General features: G+C 31.5%; 3 protein-coding genes across 4 annotated transcripts; 1 reads left to right on the forward strand and 2 right to left on the reverse strand.

Annotated features, from left to right (window-relative positions):
• Positions 1-1,856: 1,856 nt before the first annotated feature.
• Positions 1,857-3,713, reverse strand: LOC122580406 (chitinase 2-like). Its single transcript, XM_043752672.1, has 3 exons — positions 3,352-3,713; positions 2,879-3,149; positions 1,857-2,566 (listed from the first exon to the last, which is right to left on the reverse strand). Exons 1-3 carry the CDS (start codon positions 3,416-3,418, stop codon positions 2,005-2,007), a joined length of 900 nt encoding a protein of 299 aa, XP_043608607.1. The 5' UTR covers positions 3,419-3,713; the 3' UTR covers positions 1,857-2,004.
• Positions 3,714-14,100: 10,387 nt separating this feature from the next.
• On the forward strand, positions 14,101-15,354 carry LOC122578398 (ethylene-responsive transcription factor 3-like). The gene has a single exon (XM_043750353.1). It carries the CDS (start codon positions 14,344-14,346, stop codon positions 15,088-15,090), a length of 747 nt encoding a protein of 248 aa, XP_043606288.1. The 5' UTR covers positions 14,101-14,343; the 3' UTR covers positions 15,091-15,354.
• Positions 15,355-17,468: 2,114 nt separating this feature from the next.
• Positions 17,469-21,138, reverse strand: LOC122579276 (grpE protein homolog 2, mitochondrial-like). Of its 2 annotated transcripts, none has more exons than XM_043751409.1 (6): positions 20,872-21,138; positions 19,965-20,151; positions 19,657-19,853; positions 19,412-19,579; positions 18,612-18,740; positions 17,469-17,951 (listed from the first exon to the last, which is right to left on the reverse strand). In XM_043751409.1, exons 1-6 carry the CDS (start codon positions 21,007-21,009, stop codon positions 17,853-17,855), a joined length of 918 nt encoding a protein of 305 aa, XP_043607344.1. In that variant the 5' UTR covers positions 21,010-21,138; the 3' UTR covers positions 17,469-17,852. The 2 variants fall into 2 exon arrangements, with proteins under 2 accessions (XP_043607344.1, XP_043607343.1); XM_043751408.1 differs by having other exon boundaries at positions 19,941-20,151.
• Positions 21,139-24,342: the final 3,204 nt, after the last annotated feature.

Below are 24,342 nucleotides of genomic sequence, written 5' to 3' on the forward strand. Positions count from 1 at the left end.
ATACTTGTATAATTGTATGTATATATACATATATACAGACGTAGATACGCGCAATATATGAAAACAAATACGAGTATTTAAATCGTTTTCACATAAATCACTTTGTTTTATATATGGATCCTTAACTTCGCGAGATATAAAATTGTTATATTTTTTTACTTGTTACATTTAGGGCGCGTTTGGTTCACGGAATATTTTTAGAATGAATGAAATCTATCAAAGAAATTGGAATTTGAAAGACTGGAAATTGACGGAATATTTTTGATTTTTTGCAAATTCAACTGTGTGAAGGAATGAGATTTCTTCCTCCATCCCTAAGGAATGGAGATTCTATCAAATGATGGAATGTTTACGTTCCTACGGAATGTGATTCCTCCTTCTTTGAACAACCAAACGCACCAAGGAATGAAATTCAATTCTAATTCCATCAAATTCCGTGAACCAAACACGCCCTTAGTATTTTAGTTAGCTTTAAATTGCTAGTGTCATATATTTTGTATATCGTATATCTGAAATATTCATGTTCATTTAAAAGTTAAATATTGAGTGAAAACTCAAAATGATAAAACACACTATGATTTGAAACTCAACACAATGTGTTTATAGTTCGTCTACAATCACCACCAATTTGACCAGTTTTTTTAATTTTCACACAAATTTTAGTTTTCAAATGATCAAAACCAATTACTATATATTAGTAATTGACTTATTATGTTATATTTTTGTTTATACTTTGATCAGTTTTATATCATTACGAGAGAAAGTGCCAACACGTTACGGCGGTGAGATGGTGGAGTTGATTAGTGATAGGTCATAAGAGGTGATAAGTTATAGAGTGTGATAGTTAAATGTTTTAGCCGTGCGGGCTCCGCCATCAGATTTAAAAATTCTTTGAAAGTATATCAAATGACATCTCTAATGAAAGAAACTTTAAGAACACCTATAGAATTTTTATAATTTATCGAGAAACGATTTTTGAGATAAACGATTTTGATTGAATTTGAGAATTAAAATGATTTGTGGATGAGAGAGAAAAAATAAGTGGTTGAGTTTGAGGAGAGATAAGAAAATAAGTAGTTGAGATTTAATGATATTATAGGTATATTATGTAGAGTTGTTTAAATTAATGAAAAAATAAGAAGGGTAATTTAGGTAGTTCAAATCATTTTTTAAAATTTTAAAATAGAGCAAAATGCTTTATAGGATAGTATAGATTATGATATTTTTGAAACGGGATTTACTCAAGTTATTTCTCCAACTTGAGTCAAGTTGGGAACAAAATTCAAAGATAATTTTTGAATAATCTTGGTCTTTGATTTTCAATTAAAGGTCAAGATTGCCTTACCATGACTAATCATGTTAGGTTAAAGGAATTCCCTCCCGATATTTTTATGAAAAGATATTTCAAGTAGTTGAGAATATATATCTTTTGTTTAGTCAGCTTTTTAATCTAAAACTAAATTCTCGGTCCAAACATAAGAAGAAAAAAACACCCATTTATACACGCTTATGTTAGTATTTTGAAGAATTTGTGTTAAGTCCCTTAAATTATGAGTACTAAACTGATAAGTTTCTTGTTGTTTATTAAAAAAAAAAAATTTTCCCAACAAACAGTATACTACAAGTACATTGACATATTAGATGACATAACTCTTCAACATGGACCCGATTAAAACAACATAGTTTAGATCTTCTGTTGCAATATTTTATCAGCATCTAAATGGTAAACAATTCTTAAAATATTCATCATCTATACATATATGTGTATTAAATTTTGCACTACTTATACATTTTTGTATTTGAGATAGCCAACAACGAAGAAACCCAAAGAATTCATATAATACCTTTCCAAATAAACAGAAAATAATCACAACAGTCGATTACGTTTATTTATTTTATGATATAACTTCTTTATGACCTAGCTATATAGTAATTTTAAAGAAACCATAATTAGTTAAATTAAACTAACTCGAATATAAAAGAAAGAAAATAAACAAAGTAATCTCAAACTCTTGTTGAATTAAGCAAAAACTCCTGCGATTTTTGCTCATAATAAAACTTGCTAGTAGAATGAGTAGAAGCAGATGCATCAGCCGAAAAGATCATAATCCCATTAACATTGAACCCATTCTCTTCTAAAATCCGCAACGCATCGAAAAATGCATCCCCTTGAATCCCTCTTCCATCAACCTCATAGCTCGGCAACAATTTTTCTCTATCAAACTCGGTAGCCCGTAGCTGAAAATTCTCTAGGTACGCTTTCGGGCTCCTTACTTTATCAGTATAAAACTGGTGATTAACGTAATCTATAACGTGGCCATATGCGTCATATAGTTGTATGTAAGGTATTGTTGTTAGATGATAAGGTGCAATTGTTGCAATTGATATCACACTTTGGTTTTTTAAATAACTTATAAGTTCGCCAATACAATAGCTGAAACTTTCGTTGTGTTTTGGGAAGTTTTCGTAGTCGATATCAATTCCGTCTAGGTGATATGTTTGGATTATTGAGTTAAGTGATTTGAACGCATTTGAGATCCATGTTTTACTGTTTGCAGGTTTGTACCTGTCACATGGTATCAGAACATATCATAAATAAAACTAAAATTCATATGCAATATTATATGTGGGTCATAGGCTAAATTGTTCAAAAGTTTTTTTTCCTAACGTGTGCTCACAAGACACATGTTATACTATATTAAATTAGGGGATAATTTAGATGATTAGTTAGATAATGTTGCTCTCACAAACCATAAAAATCATGGTGGCTTTTTGACATGTGTTAAAATTGATGTGTGTAAGTTTGTGTGAGAAATTATGTTAACATCATATAACATTTTCCGATTATATTAATAGACATATCTTTATATAATCTTACCAACTGAGTGTTGTTGAACCAATACTCCAACCGGAGAGGCTTGCTAGAACTTTAACATTAGGATGTTTTGCTTTCACATCAGCAACAGAATCGGGGGTTAACGATTGTTCCCAATACGGCTTGAAATTGCCATTTTGGGGGTTGCCAGATTCGTCGGCATCGATTGCAAAACTTAAGATGAAATTGAAATCAATTCCGTCTTCAATTGGAACCTCGTCGAAAGTCACAGGTTTTCCAGTTGCCCCAATGTATTCCATCATCACTTTCCCATCTGCAAAAATGAATTATTGTGAATCATTGAATTTTGACAATGAACAAACAAATTTCATCTCATACAGTTTTGGAGACAGTAATTAATCTTGTGAATAATGTTTGTTTAAGTTGTTATTGTCCAATCATCATTTATTTTCAAGTATTAAATGTGAGATACGAAGCACACAATTAATCAATAAGAGCGTATACATATTGCTTACCCGAAAGTTGTAAGGAGAGTGTGGTAGCGATTACAAAGAACCAAAACGCGCAAAAAATCCTAGTCATTTTTATGTTGTTCTTTCGAGTTGAGCTCGATATAAGTTGTTATGGGAGACCAGGAGTCCATACTTATGCATAAAAATAGATGAATGCATAGTCTTCGTTTGACAGTTAGTGAAGATCACAAAGAGCAAAGTTTGTATTAGTCCCCAAAGTTAAAAGCCTAGTTGTGACAAAACCGTAAAATGTGAGACTTTGGATACATCACAATATTACAAGAGCTGATGATCTATAATTGAAAGTATTGGATGGAGTTATTTGTCTTTTAGACTTCTGGCAGATGCTGCTTCAAGAACTAACATCTTCCTCCTTCGACAACAAACTTAACGAATAGCCGAGTAACTTTGATACTTATACACCAACTTTTTTTTTCCTCTCTATTTTAATTGATGGACTAACTTTGAATCATTATTTTTTAAATAGAAAAATAATTAATCAACTTAATTTATATGGCTAAAAATCAATCTAAAATCTTAGGAATCTGACATGTGGATTCCACTAATTCTCTTTCTAATCGTGCTCCTGATTTTTCCACATGTCATCATCTTACTGTTAGGCGTATCTTTAAGCACACCAATTAGGTTGATTTTTAAGGGTTTTTAGATTCAAATCTGGATACATATGTTCTTGAGAGTGGTAAAAAAAAAAAAGTTTATAAACAATCACGAAATATCCAAATTAGACTACGTTCATCCGAATCAAAAACACTTACTTTTATTGAATAATTTGAAAAAGGAAAAACTTAGCCGTTATCTAGAGAGATAATTTTTATTTTTGATATGTCACTTATTATTTGTTGGTAAATAGTGATAATTTTTATTATTTGTATGGTAACGGGTTTCTTAAAAAATTACTCCAGTATTTTTTATGCCAAACTAGTATCGTAACTAAAACATTAAGGTCATTAAGTGCTTTAAGCTGAAATAGTATCACAAATCATGTGTACGCTATAAATTAAAAAACAAATCATGTGTACGCTATAAATTAAAAAAAAATAAGTATTCTAGAATGTAACAAACTTTAGACGAATGTTTATAGTAGGAAACAACTAAAGTTTTGTGTATTGTATGTAAACAACTTTAAAAAATGTTTATTGTATGTAAGAAAACATACGTGGCAACCATATAGAGGTGTCACTTGTCTGATTTTAATTGGTTGAATACATTTTCTTACATACAATAAATATTATTTTCGGGTTGTTTACATATAATACACACAACTTTAGTTATTTCCTATTATAAACATTCATTCAAAGTTTGTTACATTACAAGATACTTATCCCTTAAAATACTCGTAATTGTTTTTAGTAAAACTATGTTAAAAATGATAAAACACTATAAAACTAAAAGGGGAATGATCTATCTATAAAAGTTTTTTTTTGTCATTTACAATAAATATAAATATTATACTAAACAATGTACAACTGTGTAGAGCATGTATTGTTGTAACTTATAAGTGGTTAAAAATTGTTGTAGATATGTCACTTCAAGGGAAAATCTTCCTCAACTCCAATTCCAACTCAACAATTCATATAACTACAAAATAAGAACAAGAAAAAGGGATGTAGTTGGTATGAAATTTTCCAATCCATCAAATATAAATGTTCACGTTTTTTATAAATAAACTTTTATTTTCATTTTTAACTAATTAAAAGAAATTTTGATAGACATAGCTAAATTAACTTCAATTCCAACTCAACAATTCATATAACTACAAAATAAGAACAAGAAAAAGGGATGTAGTCGGTATGAAATTTTCCAATTCATCAAATATAAATGTATAAAAGAGAAATTTGACGAATCTCAACTTTTAATTATAGCCATTAGATCAAAATGATTATATCATTTAGATTTGATTTTACTTTAATAAATTAAATGATTATTAGTTTCTTATTTAAATTTATAGACATTAATAATTAATGTCATTTAATAATATAATTATTAATATTTTTTATATTTTTCATCTTTAAAATCAAATTTTGACTTTTTCTTTAATAAAATTGTCTTTTTAATGTAATATATTTTTAATAAATTATGATTTTGTATTGGAATTTTTTTCATGTAACATAATAAATGTTGTTTACATGCATTTAGTTTTACATCTCATTAGTATCTTATTACATTTAAATCAATGTTTTAGAAACTAGATCAGATGTCATATCAATCTTCTTACTAGTTCACTAGTCGAATCAAATAATATCTTGTAACATATATATACATACACACACACACTAGATTACACCGTGCAGTGCATAAATTGACATAACTTTTCAATAATTACTCAATGAATACTGGAAAACAGATACGGGATCTATAATAAACTATCACAATTATGTATCAAAAATATAGTTGCATGAAAACTGTAAAGATATTATGCATAATTAGATTAACACAACATATGATGTATAGATTGATAATTAAATTGCTTAGTTAATTATAGATAACTAAATTATTCGAGCAAAATGTTAAAGCACAAGTACAATGACAAATGTAGACATATCCGGATGCATGAAATACATCCAAACAAACAAAAACATTACTTAATGAGACCGCCAATAAACGGTGTATCCATTTTATAAACAGTCCGGTCACTGTTGACCGAAATCTTACCATCAATCTAACTTTTTGTTTTTTTAGTGATTCAATTGTTACCGATGGGTGATAATTTGTCAAGTATGATATTATAAAAGTTTAACGTGTCATTAATTATAAATATTTTTCTTGCATTAAATGGGGTAATAATCTAGTTTTAATTGATATAGAAAAAGAAAAACAATAAGTAATACAGTTAAACTTGAAAAGCTAAAAAAAGGTGATGTCAAAAATAAAAAGTTATACTCGTAAATGTCGTAATAATCTAAATATCTAATGTTGAAAATGAAAAAAATTAGGCCTCTCTTAATAAGCCCTTTCCTAAACCTCTTTCTAAATGTCTATTCCAATTTAAAAAAACTACCATTCACATTAAGTAACCTCTTCCTCAACAAAAAACATTAAAAAACTTCACCTCTCTCTCGCACGCTCCCCCGGGCCCCGGCCCCACAAACGTAACGCTCGTCCAGCCTGTTCTTATTTCCGAATTACCCTCACTTGGACGAGTTAGACGAGGACGGTAGCATTAAGGTCCAAAAATGACGAGATGGAAGAGGCTATGGACGAACTCGTCCATGGCTTACTACGAGGGGCCTTAAGTTCATGGAATCATGACCCTATATATTTACTTTAATTACTTGCATCCTTACTTTTTTTTTTTTCTTTTTTTTGAATGTTAACTACTTTAACAACTAATGATGATAATTGTGAATGTGAGTAATTGAGCTAGTAACGTAAAATTGACAATAAAGGATGATTACCTTTTACAACTCTTATACCCGATTTTTAAAACACTGCTTCAAATAGTTCAAAAATACATATGGAGCATTAAAAATCACCCAAGTCACAAAATAATTTATCAACATTACATGTTGAAATACAATATCCACCAAATTAATTGATAATATAAATAATATAATATTGAATTTTAATCACAAAAGTTGAGATGACCGAGTTGGTCTAAGGCGTCAGACTGAGGGTCCTTTTCGAAAAGGCATGGGTTCAAATCCCACTCTTGGCATTACTTTTTCTTTTATCTATATTTTATAGTAAATTAGTAATTATATATATATATATATATTGCCGGTAGAGCAGAGAGAAAAAAATAAAGTTAACTTTTGATCTGGTCTATTGAAATTAATAATCAAATAAATCTTAACTGTTGAAATTGAAAATTTATGTATGGTAACTCTTTAATATTATTTAATATATGTTTTTTAAATTATAGTAACAATAATTAATGTCTATTTTATCAAAACTAATGACTACATTGCCGCCTTCCTTGGTTCTATTAATTACATTTATGAAAAATAACTATAAAGAAATATATGTGACTTTAAAACTCTCCAATTGGTTTATAAGAATAAAAAATTTAAAATTATACAAAAGTTCGCTAAATATCAAGTAAATGAATCACTATATCGTTTAAACTCATATAAGTATATCACAATTAAGTTTGTTTAGTGGTTTATAAAAAATATGAGTATATGTAGATAGCCACTTTTGTTCATAAACTACTTTATTGTATACTTATAAAATTATAAATAAGTAAATATTTCGTAAAGTTATTTATTATATACATTTTGTAAATGATAATTACTTTCATTTTTTTAAAAGTATTTTATTAAGATTTATATATATGGTGTTAGAAGGGTCTGGTTTAATGTCTCATGGTAAATCCCCTATGTGGACCCTAGAGGTAAGTTTTTTTAAGGTTTCGGGTTCGAGTCTTGGGTCTCTCATCTCAAGGTATTTTCTACGAGGGGAGGGTTGGGGGGCCAACAAATCGCTGGTTAAAATTGTCTTCAGCACGTCTAAATCGAAACTAACTTTACACACACAAAAAAATTGGTTTAAGTTAGCGGGTAGAAATTACCTAACTCGAACTCAAGCTGATATCAAAATCGTGTAAAAAATCTCAGCCCAAACTTGCTAACCTCTCAACCAACCCACCAGCCTGGAAAAAAATCAGGTTGGCTGGTTAAGGGTTGAAGGGTAGATATTAGGTGATATGAGTTGCTGAGTTGACAGGTTGATTTCCGGTCAAATAGGTAAAGGTTGTCGGGTCAAATGTTTGGTGATTGACTTATTAAAAAAATATTATATAAATTTAAAATATTTTTAGGTGGACGGCTACACCTGTTAACCACAAAGGTGAACCTGACCCGAAAAAATCAGGTTTGCGGGTTGACGGGTTAACTGGTGAAGATTTGACAACCCTAACCCGGTTTTTTCTAAATCGATTTCAAGTCGAATTTTGGGTTCGGTCGAGAATTAATTTCCTAAATATATATCAAACCCAAAGTGTCAAAAGTTGTTTTTCTTTATTATCCTCGATTTCATACTAAACTTCATATTAGTGTACAGTAACGTGTATATTTATTGCAATATGTGATACGTGTTAAGTTTAATTTGAAACCCGGTCACCGACCGGGTATTAATCTAGTTCTATGTATGTATATATGTGTATATAGCAATTATTATTTTTTTCTTTTAGTTATCCATAATATAACTAAAAGAGGGGGTTGGGGGTACACTTGACACCCCTAATCCACCTCCTTGAGTCTAATCATCCCTCCTTATTAATCCTCTAATTTTTTTAATATTAATCTAAATTAATTTACACTTTTTGGTTTTTATCACCAATTTACACTTTAACCACAATCTAAAACAATTAATTTACACTTTTTAGTTTCTCATCATCAATTTACACTTTAACCCAATTTAAAATAATTAACTTATACTTTTTGATTTTCCATCACCAATTTACACTTTAACCTAATTTATATTTAATTATACTTTTATATATATAATTTACACTTTTAGAATATAAGAAACTGTAAATTTTTTATTTAACTAAAGTTGGAAAAAAAAGGGTAAACTGAAATCAATATTCATATGGAGTTAATTTTCGTATGTTTCTTCGTTGGGCGGATAATTTTTGGAGTATTTTGACCGATGGAGTGGCTCTTCAGCTAGCAAATTTTCAAGTTGATTTCGGTATATCTATTTAATGTATTTGAAAATCCAATTTTTTAACTTTGATTAATATATTTTGAGACTACTCGTCCATTGGACGTGTCTGATCACTAGTATTTTAAATATAATAAAAGTGTGTGACTTCAAATCCTTTTCTCCACGTAAATTTTTTTTATATACTTGTATATAACAATTATAATAAGTTTTTTTTTCCCTTTTCTTAATATTTTTTATTTTTTTGTGTTAAATGTATAATTAAAATAAAGATAAAAGAATATAAATTAAAGTCAAATTAAAAATAAAAGTCAACTTTAAAAAATCGATACTAGTGATTGTTCAATAAATTATAAAGAAAAAAGGGTAATTAGATGGAAACCCCCTGATTCCATGTACCATCTGGTACCCACTAATCCCTCATTCAGGCTAGTGTTAAGGTGATTCTCACCACTTAATAATCCTCTGATTACCTCAAATTTGCCTTTGACAAACTTGAATCCAGGACCACTCCTGAAAAAATGACGGTTAGTGGCCACTGGGCTATTATCCAGTGATTTTTGTTCAATAAATTATTAAAACTAGCTGTCTATTAATATATTAAAGGAAACATACTCATGTTTCTAAATAAATGATACTAAAAGTGTTGTCCAAACAATCGAATGTTGGGGAGATTGTGAATCATGAATAATTAAAATGATATGCAGCCGAAGTTCACCAAAATTCAATTCAAACAAGCCAAAAAGTATAACCCACATGCAACAAGTATGAAGTAGGTTTCGAGAGCCCCAATAAGGCATATTTGTCGGCCCTTCGGCTATGAGGATGGCCCATATGTTTCACCCGTCTTCAAGTAAGATGGACGGCTAAACTAGTAATTTATGTGTTTTGTCACAATCCTTAACAAGTAATGTTTGGATCAGATAGTTAAAATTCTTGTTTTCAGTTCAACTCTTGTAAGTCCAATCTTTATTCTTTAGGTCGAAGGCCATTTTCTACCTTAAAATATAACGTATAAGCAATTTCTTTATCCTAAGTAAGGATATTGGCGTGTACATCTCGATCTTGCCAAAAGTGTTTTAGGCGTTACTTTCGCTTCTTTTTTTTTTTTAAGTTACTGTTATTCACATTAACCTCCCGTACGACCATAACTACTAGACAACCATTCACAATACAATTAAAACAATGGGATTCATATCCCAACTAAGATTTTTGGTATCTAGACCACACCTACTATTTGTAGCGATAGTCACTGCAAATAGTGCGGGTCCCTTGTCTGTAATGACAAATATGGTAAAAAATAGCGGCCCCTGTCAGTAATTGTTGTAAATAGTTGGATATGGACAAAAACACCACTATTTGCAGCGATAATCGCTGCAAATAGTCTGGTTTAATTACAAAAAAAGTGGTCGGGATACCAGTCGCCGAATCCAAGAGTTTTATACTTTGAATATTCCACTTCCGGGTGAACCTTGGTGTTAGACAATCTATACTCGTTCATTGCTTTATAAATGTACCAACACTTCACTAGTTCACTATTAATAACCTTCTAAAACCTCCTTCGCCTTCTTCTCTATCTTTGTATACCGTGTATCTCCAGCAAGTCTTTAATGGTAAAGATGGGAAACGGGTGTTACTTTTGTTGGGCAGAAGATATATTAGATACATATGGTCGGTAGTGTTGGATCAACAACATATTTGTGGAGTGTTTTATGAATTTGAGGTACCGTATTTAATCAAATTGTTATGATACGGTACTATATTACAACAACATGACTCGATCTTTATAAGGGGTACTATATTTATATTATTTTTATCTCTAAATGTTAATACAATGGTTTCCTTTTCTTTTGTAATGCAAACATTGAATGTTTGGGGAGATTTTGAATCATGACTGGTCAAATCGATATGTAGTTAAAGTTCATCAAAAATCAATTCAAAATTTCAAACCAGCTAAATAAAATAAACACAAGTATACAACTACACAAGTATGTTATCCAGTGGGCCCGCTTAAGGCCTAGATTAAACAAATATGTTAGCCCTTTGGCAATGAGGTCGGCCCATGTGTTTTCATTTTGTCTATAAAGTTAATATATTCTTCTTTCTTTTTTCTTAATCTACAACACTTTTAAAATACTCTAAATAGAGGAAGGGTTATTTAAGAATCCATAAATAAAAAAGAACTCAAGAATTATTATGGATCACACATTCTTTTTCTTTTTCTCTCTCTTCAATTAAATAATAAAATTCATCCAAATCGTTCAAAATGCTTTATCCCACAAATCGTAAATCGTTAGACGAAATAAAAAGTATAAATAGTCTTAAAATTTCGTCATCTTTCATTAGAGATCCAATTCGATATAAATTTAACGACTTTTTAAATTTTATTTTTTAACCTCTTGTACTTGTGTACCTACACATGTGTAGTATCATTGTTTTCACATGTAAATTAGTAAATGAACATATGTACACAACAATGAAAGTTAAGGGTGGACCCGTCAGTCCATGGCGGAGCCATAGCGACTATGGGCGGAGCCCGTTAGGTATATTACCCATCACCGATCACCCCCTGTGACCTATCACCCTCTGTGACCTATCACGCTATGACCTATCATCCCAATGACCTATCTCCCCCACTAGCTTTGGTTTATGAATATCCTTAAGGGCGAAGCCCGCTCCGAATCATAATTTTTATTCAACCTACACATGTGTAAGTACCAAAAAGAAAACAAAAGTTAAAAAGTTGTCAAAAATATATCGAATTGTATCTTTAATGAAAGAGGACGAAATTTCAAGACTACCCATGTTTTTTGTTTCGTCTAACGATTTACGGTTTGTGAGATAAAACATTTTGAATGATTAGGGTGAATTTTTTTATTTAATTAAAAAGAGGAGAAAAAAAAAGAATATATGATCCAGAATGGTTTTTGAGTTTTTTTTATTTGTGAGTTCTCAATAACTCACCCCACTCTAAATAATCTTAAAGTTCCTATATCAAAATTTGAACTTTGTATTTCAACTTATGTGGAAAAAAACTATACCGAATAGGTTAACTGTTATATTCACCCAATGGTAAATTTTTTTTTAACAATAATAGAACCTTGGGCACGTTTAATTAGAAAAAGCATACCCTATTTTTTATTTTTGTTTTTCAAAAAAAAAAAAAAAATTAGAATACAAAAAACGCAATCATATCATATTTTTCCAAAAATATTTTCTAAAAAAAAATGCTTTCCACTTTTCTATGGTTAATTTAAAAATATATTTTTTTCTTTGTTTTTCACCTTTCATTTTTTATTTTTAAAATTTTTCCAATAGGCCCCCGTACTTACCCCTTGCAACCCCTCGCCCCTACTCCCATCAAGTCATCAACCCACACCCCAATCTCACCCCACTTATATTATAATATGTATGGAAAATGAAAATAATGTTTTCTAATTTTAAATGTGTTTTTAAAATTTATTTGTTTTTTAAAAATGAAAAACTCGTTCTATTTTCTAAAAAAAGTTAAATATGAGAAGCTAGAATCTGTGAACACGTTTTTAATTTTTTTTATTTGATTATCAAAGTATGCATTTTTGTACAATTTTAGGCTTGAAATAGGTTGAGTAAAAAGTAAAAGAAATGCACATGGTCCCTCCCATTATTATCTAGTATCTACCCCTACTAGTTGGTCATATTTTGACTTCAAAGGCAATAAAGCAATGAAAACGACTATACCAATGCAAACATCTTCCTTCCCATTTGCATTGCATCTTATTATCTAGCATACATACCCTTCGGTTTGGTGCATTTATCCTCACAATATTACTTAAAAATTCAATATATTCGTTTTAACCATTTTACAATATAAATCAGCATCATAACTACACACATACATTTTGTTAAACTAGACATCAAACAAGTTTGTGATAGTTTGGATCCAAAAGTTCAAGCTCAAGCTTCAATACAGATGAACTACCATGTCAATAAGACTATCTCCAATGGGGATGTTTTTGGACGTCCTTGGGTGCTCTTAGATATTCTTTACGGTTGAAGCTTGTTCAAAACTAAAGATTTTTTGATGCATGCCCTTACCCAAGGGCATGCCCTTAGGTGCCCTTACTTATTTATTTTTTTTTGTTTTTAGTAGAGTTAAAGAATATGTAAGAATATGTAAGGATATGTAAGGATGATGTATGGTTGGAGATAAAATTATAGGATTTTAAGGATTTATAAGAATGTGTAAGGATTTGTAAGGATATGATGTGGCAGCTCAAGGACGCCTAAAGATGTCCTCAGCATTGCAGATAGCCTAACTATGTTGTGTAAGTGTTACTGATAACATATTATAGCAAGTTATATGGATATAGCAAGATAGATGCATCCAATACAATATAAATATATATATTTTTTTTGAAACGATTAACAAATATACTAATTTTCTATATTGAATACATAATTTACAAATAGTTCAAATAAAGTTCGAGTCATTCTAATATCAAAAATAATTAAACATAATTGATTTATATACATTTTAAACTCTACACATTATGAACTAACAACAACATCAAAAGTCAAAACCCAATCCATACATGTGGGGAATGGGGAGGATGGAGAGGCTAGGTAGAGAGACAACCCCTTAAGGACTTACCGTCAAACGAGAAAACAACATTATGAACTAATGAAATCGTGAAAATCTTTTTGAAGCAATCTTCTTACCTTGAGATAGAAAAAAAAAACTATACGATACCTCTTTTTTTAACGCTTGACGAATAAAGTCTGCTATCCTAGTAACCCAATCACGAAAGGCGACTTTATACATTCACAAACGCAGACAACGTTGAGTAGACCAGAACAAAACATATCGTTCCTTTTTAATTAATGTTTTTGAAAAAAATAAGTATGGTTATGGTTGTTTTAAGATGCAACCAAACCAAAAACAAGAATTCGATCTAAAAAGTTGAAAAACCAACCAGTGGGACAAAATACAAATCCCATATCGTGATATCGAATCTATTGTTGGACTTAATGCTTTCTTACACACACATAAACAAAAGATAAAGCTATAACTCCAGGGGTACATTAGTCATTTAATACGTAAACCACCTCGATCATTTCCCAAAGAAAAATAAAAAAACAATTTATTAAAGTAATTGGGAACGATGAACAACAGAAAAAAAGGGGAGAAAGAAAATGGGGATCGAGACGAGTTAGGATTCCTCAATACCAATTCCTAACTCACTATATATCTATCTATATCTATATAGTATATCTATATCTATATATCTATCTATTGAAAGATGAGGTTATGAGCCACAAGCAGATCGAGATTGTAAGTTACAGCTTCCATTTCTTCGATCTGTAATTAGATTTAAAACATAAAAAATGCGTCGCGGCAGACCTCCGGCACCGGCGATGAACGGATCGACGACGGAGATAAGGTATAGAGGTGTAAGGAAGAGACCGTGGGGTAAATATGCAGCGGAGATTAGAGATCCATGGAAGAAAGCTAGGGTTTGGCTTGGAACATTTGATACAGCTGAAGAAGCTGCACGTGCTTACGATAACGCTGCACGGAAACTTCGAGGTAATAAAGCGAAAACTAATTTTTGTAATGTTGTTAGTAATTTTGAGTGTGTAGAGTTAGGCAGGATTGATAATTATAATAATAATAATAATGTTAATCAACAAGGATTTTATCATCAATATTGGAATGGTTTGATGATGGATAGTAGTAATATGTATGGATATCGATATCAATTACGGCCGGAGGAAGAGGGAGGAGTAATGGTTTCGCAGAGGCAGTCTTGTAGCGGTATGATTAGTACGGTCGAGTCGTTTAGTGGTCCGAGACGTGTGACTATTGATAATGATAATAATAATAATAATAATGCCGTGTTTGGTAGGAGACGTTGTCCTAGAGTGACGGATAATAATAATGGCGATGATTGTCGGAGTGAATGTGATTCGTCGTCGTCTGTTGTGGTTGATGGAAATGGCAATGGTAATGGGGATACGGACGTGGATATGGATATGGCTTCTTCTTCGTTGAGGAAGGCTTGGCTAGAGTTTGATTTAAATATGCTTCCGCCGTTGGAGGATGATGATATTTGCACTGCGTTGAGGCTTTGATGGTTAAAATGGGCTTGATAAGGGTTGTGTTGGCGGTGTTTTGTATTTCTTCAAAAGGGAAAATAACCTTCAAAACCTTTTGATGATAGGCATCATTAGCGATTAAGTATAATTAACAAAAGTGTCTACATTTGTCGGAAGGTTTTTGTTGTTTATTTTTTCAAATTGAATGAGTGAACAATTAGATATGTTGTTTGTATTCGAGAACAATTTAATCTTTATATTGAATGATAACTTAAACTTGGTTAGTTGATTAATGTTAAATGGCTGTTCTGATTGTTGTATTAAGTTTCTTGCTGTATTTTTATGTCATAGAGATCAAGGATTCAAGTCATGAGTTCATCAGTTGCTATTCAATTCTGTTGAAAATGTAGACGTTCATGCCAGTATTGAAGTTGGATGTAATCATCTTGGAATGATCTGTTCAGCATTTCACTAGTTGTTATCTTTGTAAATAGAACTAGAAGCAACTTTTGGCTGAACTACCTCGTTTAGCAAAGTAGTTGTAGAAAGGTAATTTTAATCTTTTTAATACTGGGGATTTGTTGAGGTTATTCAGGTTGTAGAATTGAGCATGCACTTAAGGTATTGATCTAGTTAACGAGCTCTACCATAATCTGCTTTCGGATACTCGTGACTAGGGGTGTTGAAAAAACCCATACCCAACTAAACCGACCCAACCCGAATGGATTTGGGTTATATGGGTTGGATTATTCGGGTTTCGGGTTCGTTATTTGGTCAACCAAACCCGTATAAATTTAATTGGTTTGGGTTATGGGTGAAATTTATTTTATTTGGGTTAACCCGAATAACCCATATAAAATATTTCTTTATCTTTTATCTATATAATATTTATAGAAGTATTATATACTTGACTCAATCTTTATGCTTTTATTTATAACTGTTTTGCCTTTTGTTAATATTTTACAAAAGTATTACTTTGTTAATATTTTACAAAAGTATTACTATATTACCAGGATAATAGTTATACCATATACATCTTATATTAAAAATTCATATAACAATAGCTTATTAAATTTTACTTAATAGTTAAATAATATTTGCGTTATATATTGTCAAGATTGTTTAATTAATTAAGTGTTTTATATTATTTTAAATAGTTTATAACTAATCTATTTTACATATGTATGACTATTAATCGATTAATACAACCATGTTGTGATGCACTAAATCAAGAATCAGATACTCAAAGTTGTTGAAATACTTTTGAATATAAACAATTTGTTAATTTACACTTTTATGAAGTATGATTTTCTATGTTTTTGAGATTAAAATTATATTGAAATATAATTAACCTAACTTTTTTTGTTTTTTTAACTTTCATACGCTTTAAAGTTCACATAATTTTTTATTTGGGTTATCCAAAAATCGACCCAAACAACCCAAACCCGAATAACCCAAACCCAAATAACCCGAATCTTATTCGGTTTGGGTTACGGGTGAACTTATTATTCTTCAAAACCCGAATAACCCGAACCAAATAGCCCGAAACTCAAATAACCTGACCAATCAACACCCCTACTCGTGACCTAGTTACCGTTCCTTTATTAATTGAACAGACCCAGTGACCGCTCTTGTCAATCTATATTATTCCATTTGTCAACCAATATATTGTCCCATTTCTTTTCCGGTTGTGGAGGCTCTGTATAGTTTCACCACGATGTAAAAGGGTGGGTAGCAAGCTTTTATGAATACATGAATTACAGTTAAAACAGGATCCGAAATAATAACATAATAATGAAATATTGCTTTTGCAATTCTTGCAGTCTCATGGATATTTATTTCTCTTGGACTTCCCCTTATAGAGTATAAATAGGTAGTTTGAATGCTAGTTCATATTTTTGAAGCGCATAATTACTTTGATGTATATGCAAGAGAAGAGGTGTCGCATCTTTGTTCACCATGTTCATTCTTGTAAAGCTCATTCTCTTCTCTTGGATCCTGTAAAACTTAAGAAATGGTACCTTTGTGTGTTATGGAAAACCATACCATGATTTAAATTGCCAATTATTAGAGCTTAATTTTATTTTTTTGGCGAATGTTGTCTTCTTTAGGCTTTGCAATTTTATAGAAACAGTCGTGCTGCCCTATGTAGAGTTAACGCCCACATGAAGGTGGTAAAGACATCTGATATTCAATTGACCACTTTTAGAAATTTGCAATAAAAAGCATCCTGTATTCAACTCACCAGATTTAGAAAAACCCCGAGACTGAAAAATCCATATACGATAACCATGAGTAAATGTTCTATTCAGCTGCTGGAAAGGGTTTCTGTTGGAAGGGGTTTTTTTTAACAGCATTAAAGTTTTATTTAAAATATGCTAGTAAGAAACTAGCGATTACGAACAAACAAAAAGTTGTTTGAAGGGTTTACTTGTTCCTTCTAAGGTGATTCATCAAAATGTCTTTCTCAAAAAAATGATACAGGTCAAGAGGTCTGTTTATATGTTAAATGTGTTTTTATATGAATTTCTAAAGAGAGAAGAAACAAGCCGCCTGCAAAAACACATGCACACTTAAACACCAATTCAAAATACGGGCATTCATGAACAGTTCAAGCTCCAGATTTGTAGATTATTTTGATAGTTCAAACCACTTGAGCAGAAACCATTGATACTGTTAGCAAAGTAACAATATAAACAAGACTGCCTCCACCCCGCATGCAATGCATCTCCCTAAATCCCATCAAAAATTCCATTGATCAAAACTTCAAACTTGCTTGAAATTTTGGCTGTTGTATCTTAAGTTTCTGATTCTCTGCTTGCATCTTTTTCCTCCTCAGTTATGGTCACACCAACTTCAGCTGGGCGAAGAATTCGATCATGTAGCATGTATCCTGCCTGCAAAAATCAATGAATAGAACTTTTAATACCCAAATTTTAACCACAGTTACACACAAATAATTCAAAAAATATAAAACTGGCAACCAGAAAAGAAGATAAAAGTAACTGCATCTTAATCACATCTGTCAAAACTACTCCCACACATGTCTAGAAGTGCTTCGAGTCAAACCAACTCGGCACAATCTGCAATTGCACAAAATTACTGAATTTGACCCGAATCTGTTCAATGGGCCTATTTCCCCACCTTTAATACTGCAACAATATTGGGGTCAGTATGATGATTATCTTTGAACCAGTTGTAGCATTTTAAGGCAAAAGGTACAACCACAAACTAAAATTACCCAATCACATAATTGACTACATTGCAAATCCCTGATATAATAATTAACAAAAATAGAAGCAAGACTAGAGTACAAAATAGTTATCTGATTACTAATGCACAAAAGAGAGATTGTTATTGGTTATGTTCACCTTAAAAAAACCAAGAACCAAAAATAAATGATTGATCAGATTTTACCTAGTCCATGTCAAAAAGAAGGATGTGACCTCTTACAATTATGAGATAATGAAAAACAAAAAAGCAGAAACAAGGCTGGTATGATGTATTTGGCAGACGTGCAAGAAGTGTATTATAAAGTTCAAGTCGAATTAGCATACCTTTAGCACAACCGCAACAGTATCAGGAGGCTTGGTTGCATCTGGTACCTGAAACACCGCATTATGCCTATTGGGATCAAATTGTTCATCTGTGGGATCATACTTTTCCACCCCAAATTTCTTGAAAACCTGAAAAGCAGCAAATTCATTAGCCCACGTGAAAATCATGTCCACGTTCCTAGATTCAAAGAACGTAGTGTCACAAACATGTAAGTATGTAACATAAACGAACTGCATATTTTTCCATTGGCTTATGGATCATCTGCAGATTTGGTTACCAAGTGGTCCACGCGATTTTCCTCTCCATGGAATAGGTTGATGGCCCTGCCTAAAAGGTCGGTTACCCTTTTTTTATTTGAAGTTTTCTGCCATTAGTACCAGCATGCTACAACGGTTGATAGATCAAAATAATTTGAAGTTCTTTGCTGAGGATGTTTTGCAAGTTTTCTTTATGGTGGTTGAATTTCTCGTTCAATATATAGGCTCTCTTGCATCAGTTAAACTTTTTCTTGTTACATGGACTTTATTATAGACTATAAATTTATTTTAATAACATATGTAGTAGCATTTGGTTAATAATGAAAGATTAACATTAAATACAGTTTGCCAGTTATGCTTTGATATGATACGCAAACTACGTTAGTGCAGTAAGGGAGTTTTTATAAAAGCCACAATAAAGAAATAATAGTTGCAGGTGACCCGTAAGTGATTCACCACTTGTAGTTATGAACAAACAGTGTATATATATAATCGCCAAGACAGCAAAGGAAAAACCTTGCCCAAAATGAAAAATATGTTACCTCTGCTAGTTGTTTTTCAGTCATCTCAACACCTTCAAGCAACGTTTTCAAAAGCGGCACGGCTCCAGCACCGTCTTCAGATGTATCGATCTTATCATAACTCTCTTTGACAACGGAAGAAGCTCTACCCAAATTATCTGCAACATCCAGCAAGCTCTTTGCAAAAATCTGCAGATTTTAATGCATTAGATAGCAATACGAGAGGATAAACAAATTCAAAGAGCTTCAAACAAGAAACATTCAACCTGTATTGCATACTTCTTCGAGTTCTCCGCTTCTCTTTTAGTCCTCCCCATTACGTTCTCCATGTCAGCATATGTTCGAAGTACATTATCTTTTATCTTTGCAATCTCATCATGCTTTGCCTTCAATAGTTTGTCTTTCTCAGCAACAAGTTTGACCATATCCTCCATTGACAGCTCTTCCTCATCTGAACTCGACACTGAAAAATCTTATTCTGTTAGAAACCCTCCTGGTAAAGAGGCCCAGAACATTTTTAACCCTGATCATCTAACACGATAAAACAAACCTTCTTCTTCCAGACCAGAGGTACCTGTCTTATCAGAATTTCCAGCATCTGGACTTTCTTCCGTATCATTGGCAATATCTGCCGTTTCTTCCGCCTTCTGGGAAATTCCATCTTCATTGGATTCTGGAGATGCATTTGACGATAGTCCAAATCTTTGAAGTGTGTATGGATTAAGAACAGGACTTTGCAGTTTTGCTTGACCTGTTACCACCTGTGAAACAGAAAACAAGTCATCCGCAAAGTTCACAATTCAACCGCATCCTTAAAGAAATACACCATTTTCAATTAGCAAACAGTGACGAGGCATTAAACTTGAATCCACAAGCCTACAAAATCTAATGTCTCTACAATCCATCCACCATCATCATTATATGTGACTAAACACATTCTTTACTTGTGTATGTATAAATTTTCAACCTTTGCCATTTTATGAATCTGACCACTTAAATTGTAACTCGGTGACATGACATCGTTTCACTAACGTTGCCATGTCTAATGACAATACAAGTAACACGTCACCAGATACATACAATCACAATAAATCAAAACCTCAAAGTAATAGCCTTAGTGATTGGGAGCTGGGATATCCCATGTTCAACTCAAACGAGACAAATAGCTCTGTTACAAGGAAGACGATTTTATCAATAGAGTCTTGTTTCTCACTTAAGCATACATTCTCGGCCGTGGAGTCATATTATCACATTTTTTTTGCACATATTTTCACGTTTTTTTGGGACAACGAACAAGTTTTAAAGTACGATACAGGCAATAGCTTCTAGTAACAATAACACTTAAACCCCTGCAATCTCTTATATTATTACCAATAACTAAATTCTAAAACCCTAGTTAAACCCTAAGCAATGTTAAAACCCATAAATAAATATAAAAAACGAAATCGAATATAATATAATATAAACTAAAATTCGTTTACCTTGGTGTTGTGTAAATCATGAAGAGAGTGAAAATAATTTCGTTTTATTATTGGAATGAAGTTATTCTTGTCACGGAAAATTAACGACCGAGTAACAATGGTTCGTAAATTCCGGGAGATTAATCTGCCTGCCGCCATTTTATTGATTATACTAATTGATTGGAAACAAAATTAGGGTATTTTATTTTTATCTGAGAATGGGGATTACTGATTAGGGTTTTTTTTTTTTGTTAATTATTGTTTGTAAGAAAGAAAAGGCGGGGAAAAGTACCTTCCAGAATACATCTCTGGAAACTTGTGTTAATTAAAAAAGAAACTATATCTTTTCATAAAAACTAGAAAGTTTCCGAACCGCGTTGCGGGGCCTCAATTATTTTATTACAATGGCTAAGTTATTTTAAAAGTTAAACCTTCAACCGTTTGATTAAAATTCAATATTTCATAAATGTGTTTATTTAAAAATGCGCAATAAACCAAAAGGTAAACATGTAGTAGAAACTCGAATAGGATATGATACGGCAAAAACATCAATATAGAAGTCCATAAGTCAATCGGATACAAATGGAGCAAAATGCAAGTAGCGGTACGGGGTCTGCCACTAAAAAAATCAAACGAAATAAATATGATAAAAAAAATAACGCGAAGTTTTTTTTTCTAAAGATATGCGATGAAGTAAAATCCGAATAGCGATAGCAGTGGACATGAATAAATAGGAAAAAAAATATATAAAAAAACATTTATTGAAAAACAAATAAATCAAGAAGTTTTAAAAAAATGTAAAAATTTTGTGAAGTAAAAAATGTTATAGAGCAAAAAGATAAAAATAAAAGTTCAACAAATTGAGGTAAATTAACATACCAAATCATCGAACCCACACCCTTTACAAGTTAGGCAACGCCTAAATCCAGCTAATCTAGCTCAATCTTTTGTTTATTATTTCATTTATCAAATATATATCTCTGATTTTTGTTGTACAGAAAAAGCCAAAAAAGTCACTGATCATTTGCTTTGGTTTTAATGATATTCTAATTAGCTTATTCTTTACAATCCGACTCAAAAATATAATCGACTTATTCTCTTTTAGTTTCATGCCAAATATCATGATTTCACCTAGTATTTTCCAATAAAGGTGGTATGGTAAGAAAAACTATTTAAGATCCGCTTAGTGCCGGACTCTTTCGTTGTGCGATTAACACACATTATACACGTCTAAGGTAAAATTCACTTGTTAAAAAATAGTTATATTCCATGCCACAAATATGTGATCTAATAGCTATTACGATTGTTTAGGCTAGTTTATTAAAAGGATATAGTTTTCCTAATTAAAAAGATAAAAATTGAGAAAAAGATCAAGATTCAAACCTTGACAATGGTATTTATTGGTGTATTTAAATAAGGTAATAGTAGTATAAAATTTGATGTTCAAAAAAAGATAAAACTTGGCTATACGTTATGTACGGAGACGTTGGCGTAAGAGCACCCCTAATGGGTTATACCAACACTAACCAATACAGTGTCACATCAGCGCAACATCAACAAAACCTCTTTCCAATACATTTTTCTCAATTCACACCCAATACCCAATACATACAATACATTCCAATACACTCCAACATATTTATTTTCACACTTTTAATTAAATAAATCACAAATATATTTTATAAAGTAAATACAAATAATAAAACAATGATAATAATAAAAATATAGGAAATTTGTTATTTAGGAAAACAATGATAATATGTGAAAACATGGGGTAAAATTTAAAAATTTATTATACTAGATGACAAAAGTGTCATCATCTTCTTCACAACACTCACACCACACAAACACAAACCGGAAAAAAAAAATGGTCGACCAGATTTGAAGATACACACACTCACAAACACACAGACACGTATATCTACATATATATATATATATATATATATATATTTCAGAGAATAAAAAAAAAAACAAAACAAGCAACCTTCTCCGTATTCACCACCACGAACCGTCCAATACGAGACCCAATACACACCCAATACGGTACATTAGGGGTGCTCTAATAGTATATATCGGAGTTTGTTAGTGTGATGGATAATATAAATTTACCAATTTTGCATAATTTTATAAAATGTTTATTATTATGGGTTAAATCTAATTTAAAATTATATTTATCAAAATTCCTTTACAATAATATTGATAGAAAATCTTTTGTACAATTACGTATATACGTATGTCCTCATGATGCGGCGAAAACGGAGGTAACGGTGACGGTGTGGTGGGGACGGCGACGGGTAATAACGATGGTGAAGTTGTTGGCTGTGAAAGTGGTGGTGTGATTATTAATGTAAAGGTAAAAAAAAGTAAGTAACTGCTCAGTGTCGTCTTTCGCGGGTTTTGAGCCCCAATACCTCAACGGTGTATGGGGAGGTTAAGATGTAGCCAGACCTTACCTCTACCTAAGTAGAGAGGCTGCTTCCAGTTTCTACCTAAATGGTAGAAAAGGCCCTCCAACCTTTGCATGGGATGAGGATCGAACACATGACCTCTATCTCCAGAGGCAAGGGTGTTTACCACTGATCCAACCATGCTGTTTTATTAATGTAAAGGTAATTGATGTAAAATAGGGTATTGTAATTATTTTATGAGTTGAGAAATCTATGTTGTAAATTATTTTATTAAGAGTGTTATATATATATATTAGATGGAGATGGAAAAAATAGAATTAAGTGTTAAGGGTAAATTAGTAAAATATATTATTCTTATAATTTGTACTAACATCATGACTTTTAAAACATTAAGCGTTATCGATGTATAGTTTTTGATATAATGAATGGTTAGTAAAACTTTTTTTTTTTTGCAAAATACTAAAAAACAAGAACAAAAATAAGTTGATGCGTAAATTTCTCATTTTATTAAACTGGTGGATAAAGTCAACTGAAGAAGTCAACTAAACTCGTAACAAGTACTAAACTGATAATGCCTCCAAAACAAGCTATGTCAATCCTACTAGCTATAACCATTTTGGACAAGTCTGCTCACTTGAGTCACTAGTCTAGTCTTTAGTAATGACATTGCACTAGTTACAAGATTCTCCAGACAACTGACTATCAGTAATGATCCTCCAATGAAGCTAACCATCGAACCACTTCAGTGGAGAGCTCCCGTCAAACTTCAGTTAGGATGCTCCAGTAATAAAGTTACTATCTTTGTTTATTTCAGTCGAATGACAGTGGGCCCAATAAAGAATGAACATCCTTAATCACTACTTGTGTGTATAAGATAGAACATTAAATAACGTTATTCTTAACAGTCTGTGGGGTCCATTTTACAAGGGGATAATTTTAAAAGTTTGTATGTTCAATTTTAATTGGTGGTTCATGGTTGTTCTTAACTAACGGCATCATTTCATTTATTTATCACTGTATTTTCTTTTCTATAGAAAATAGAGGATAGTAAAAGTAAAGTAACTTCCAATGCCGTCTTTCA

This window comes from Erigeron canadensis, chromosome 8 (assembly GCF_010389155.1).
Source record: "Erigeron canadensis isolate Cc75 chromosome 8, C_canadensis_v1, whole genome shotgun sequence".
NCBI lineage: Eukaryota > Viridiplantae > Streptophyta > Magnoliopsida > Asterales > Asteraceae > Erigeron > Erigeron canadensis.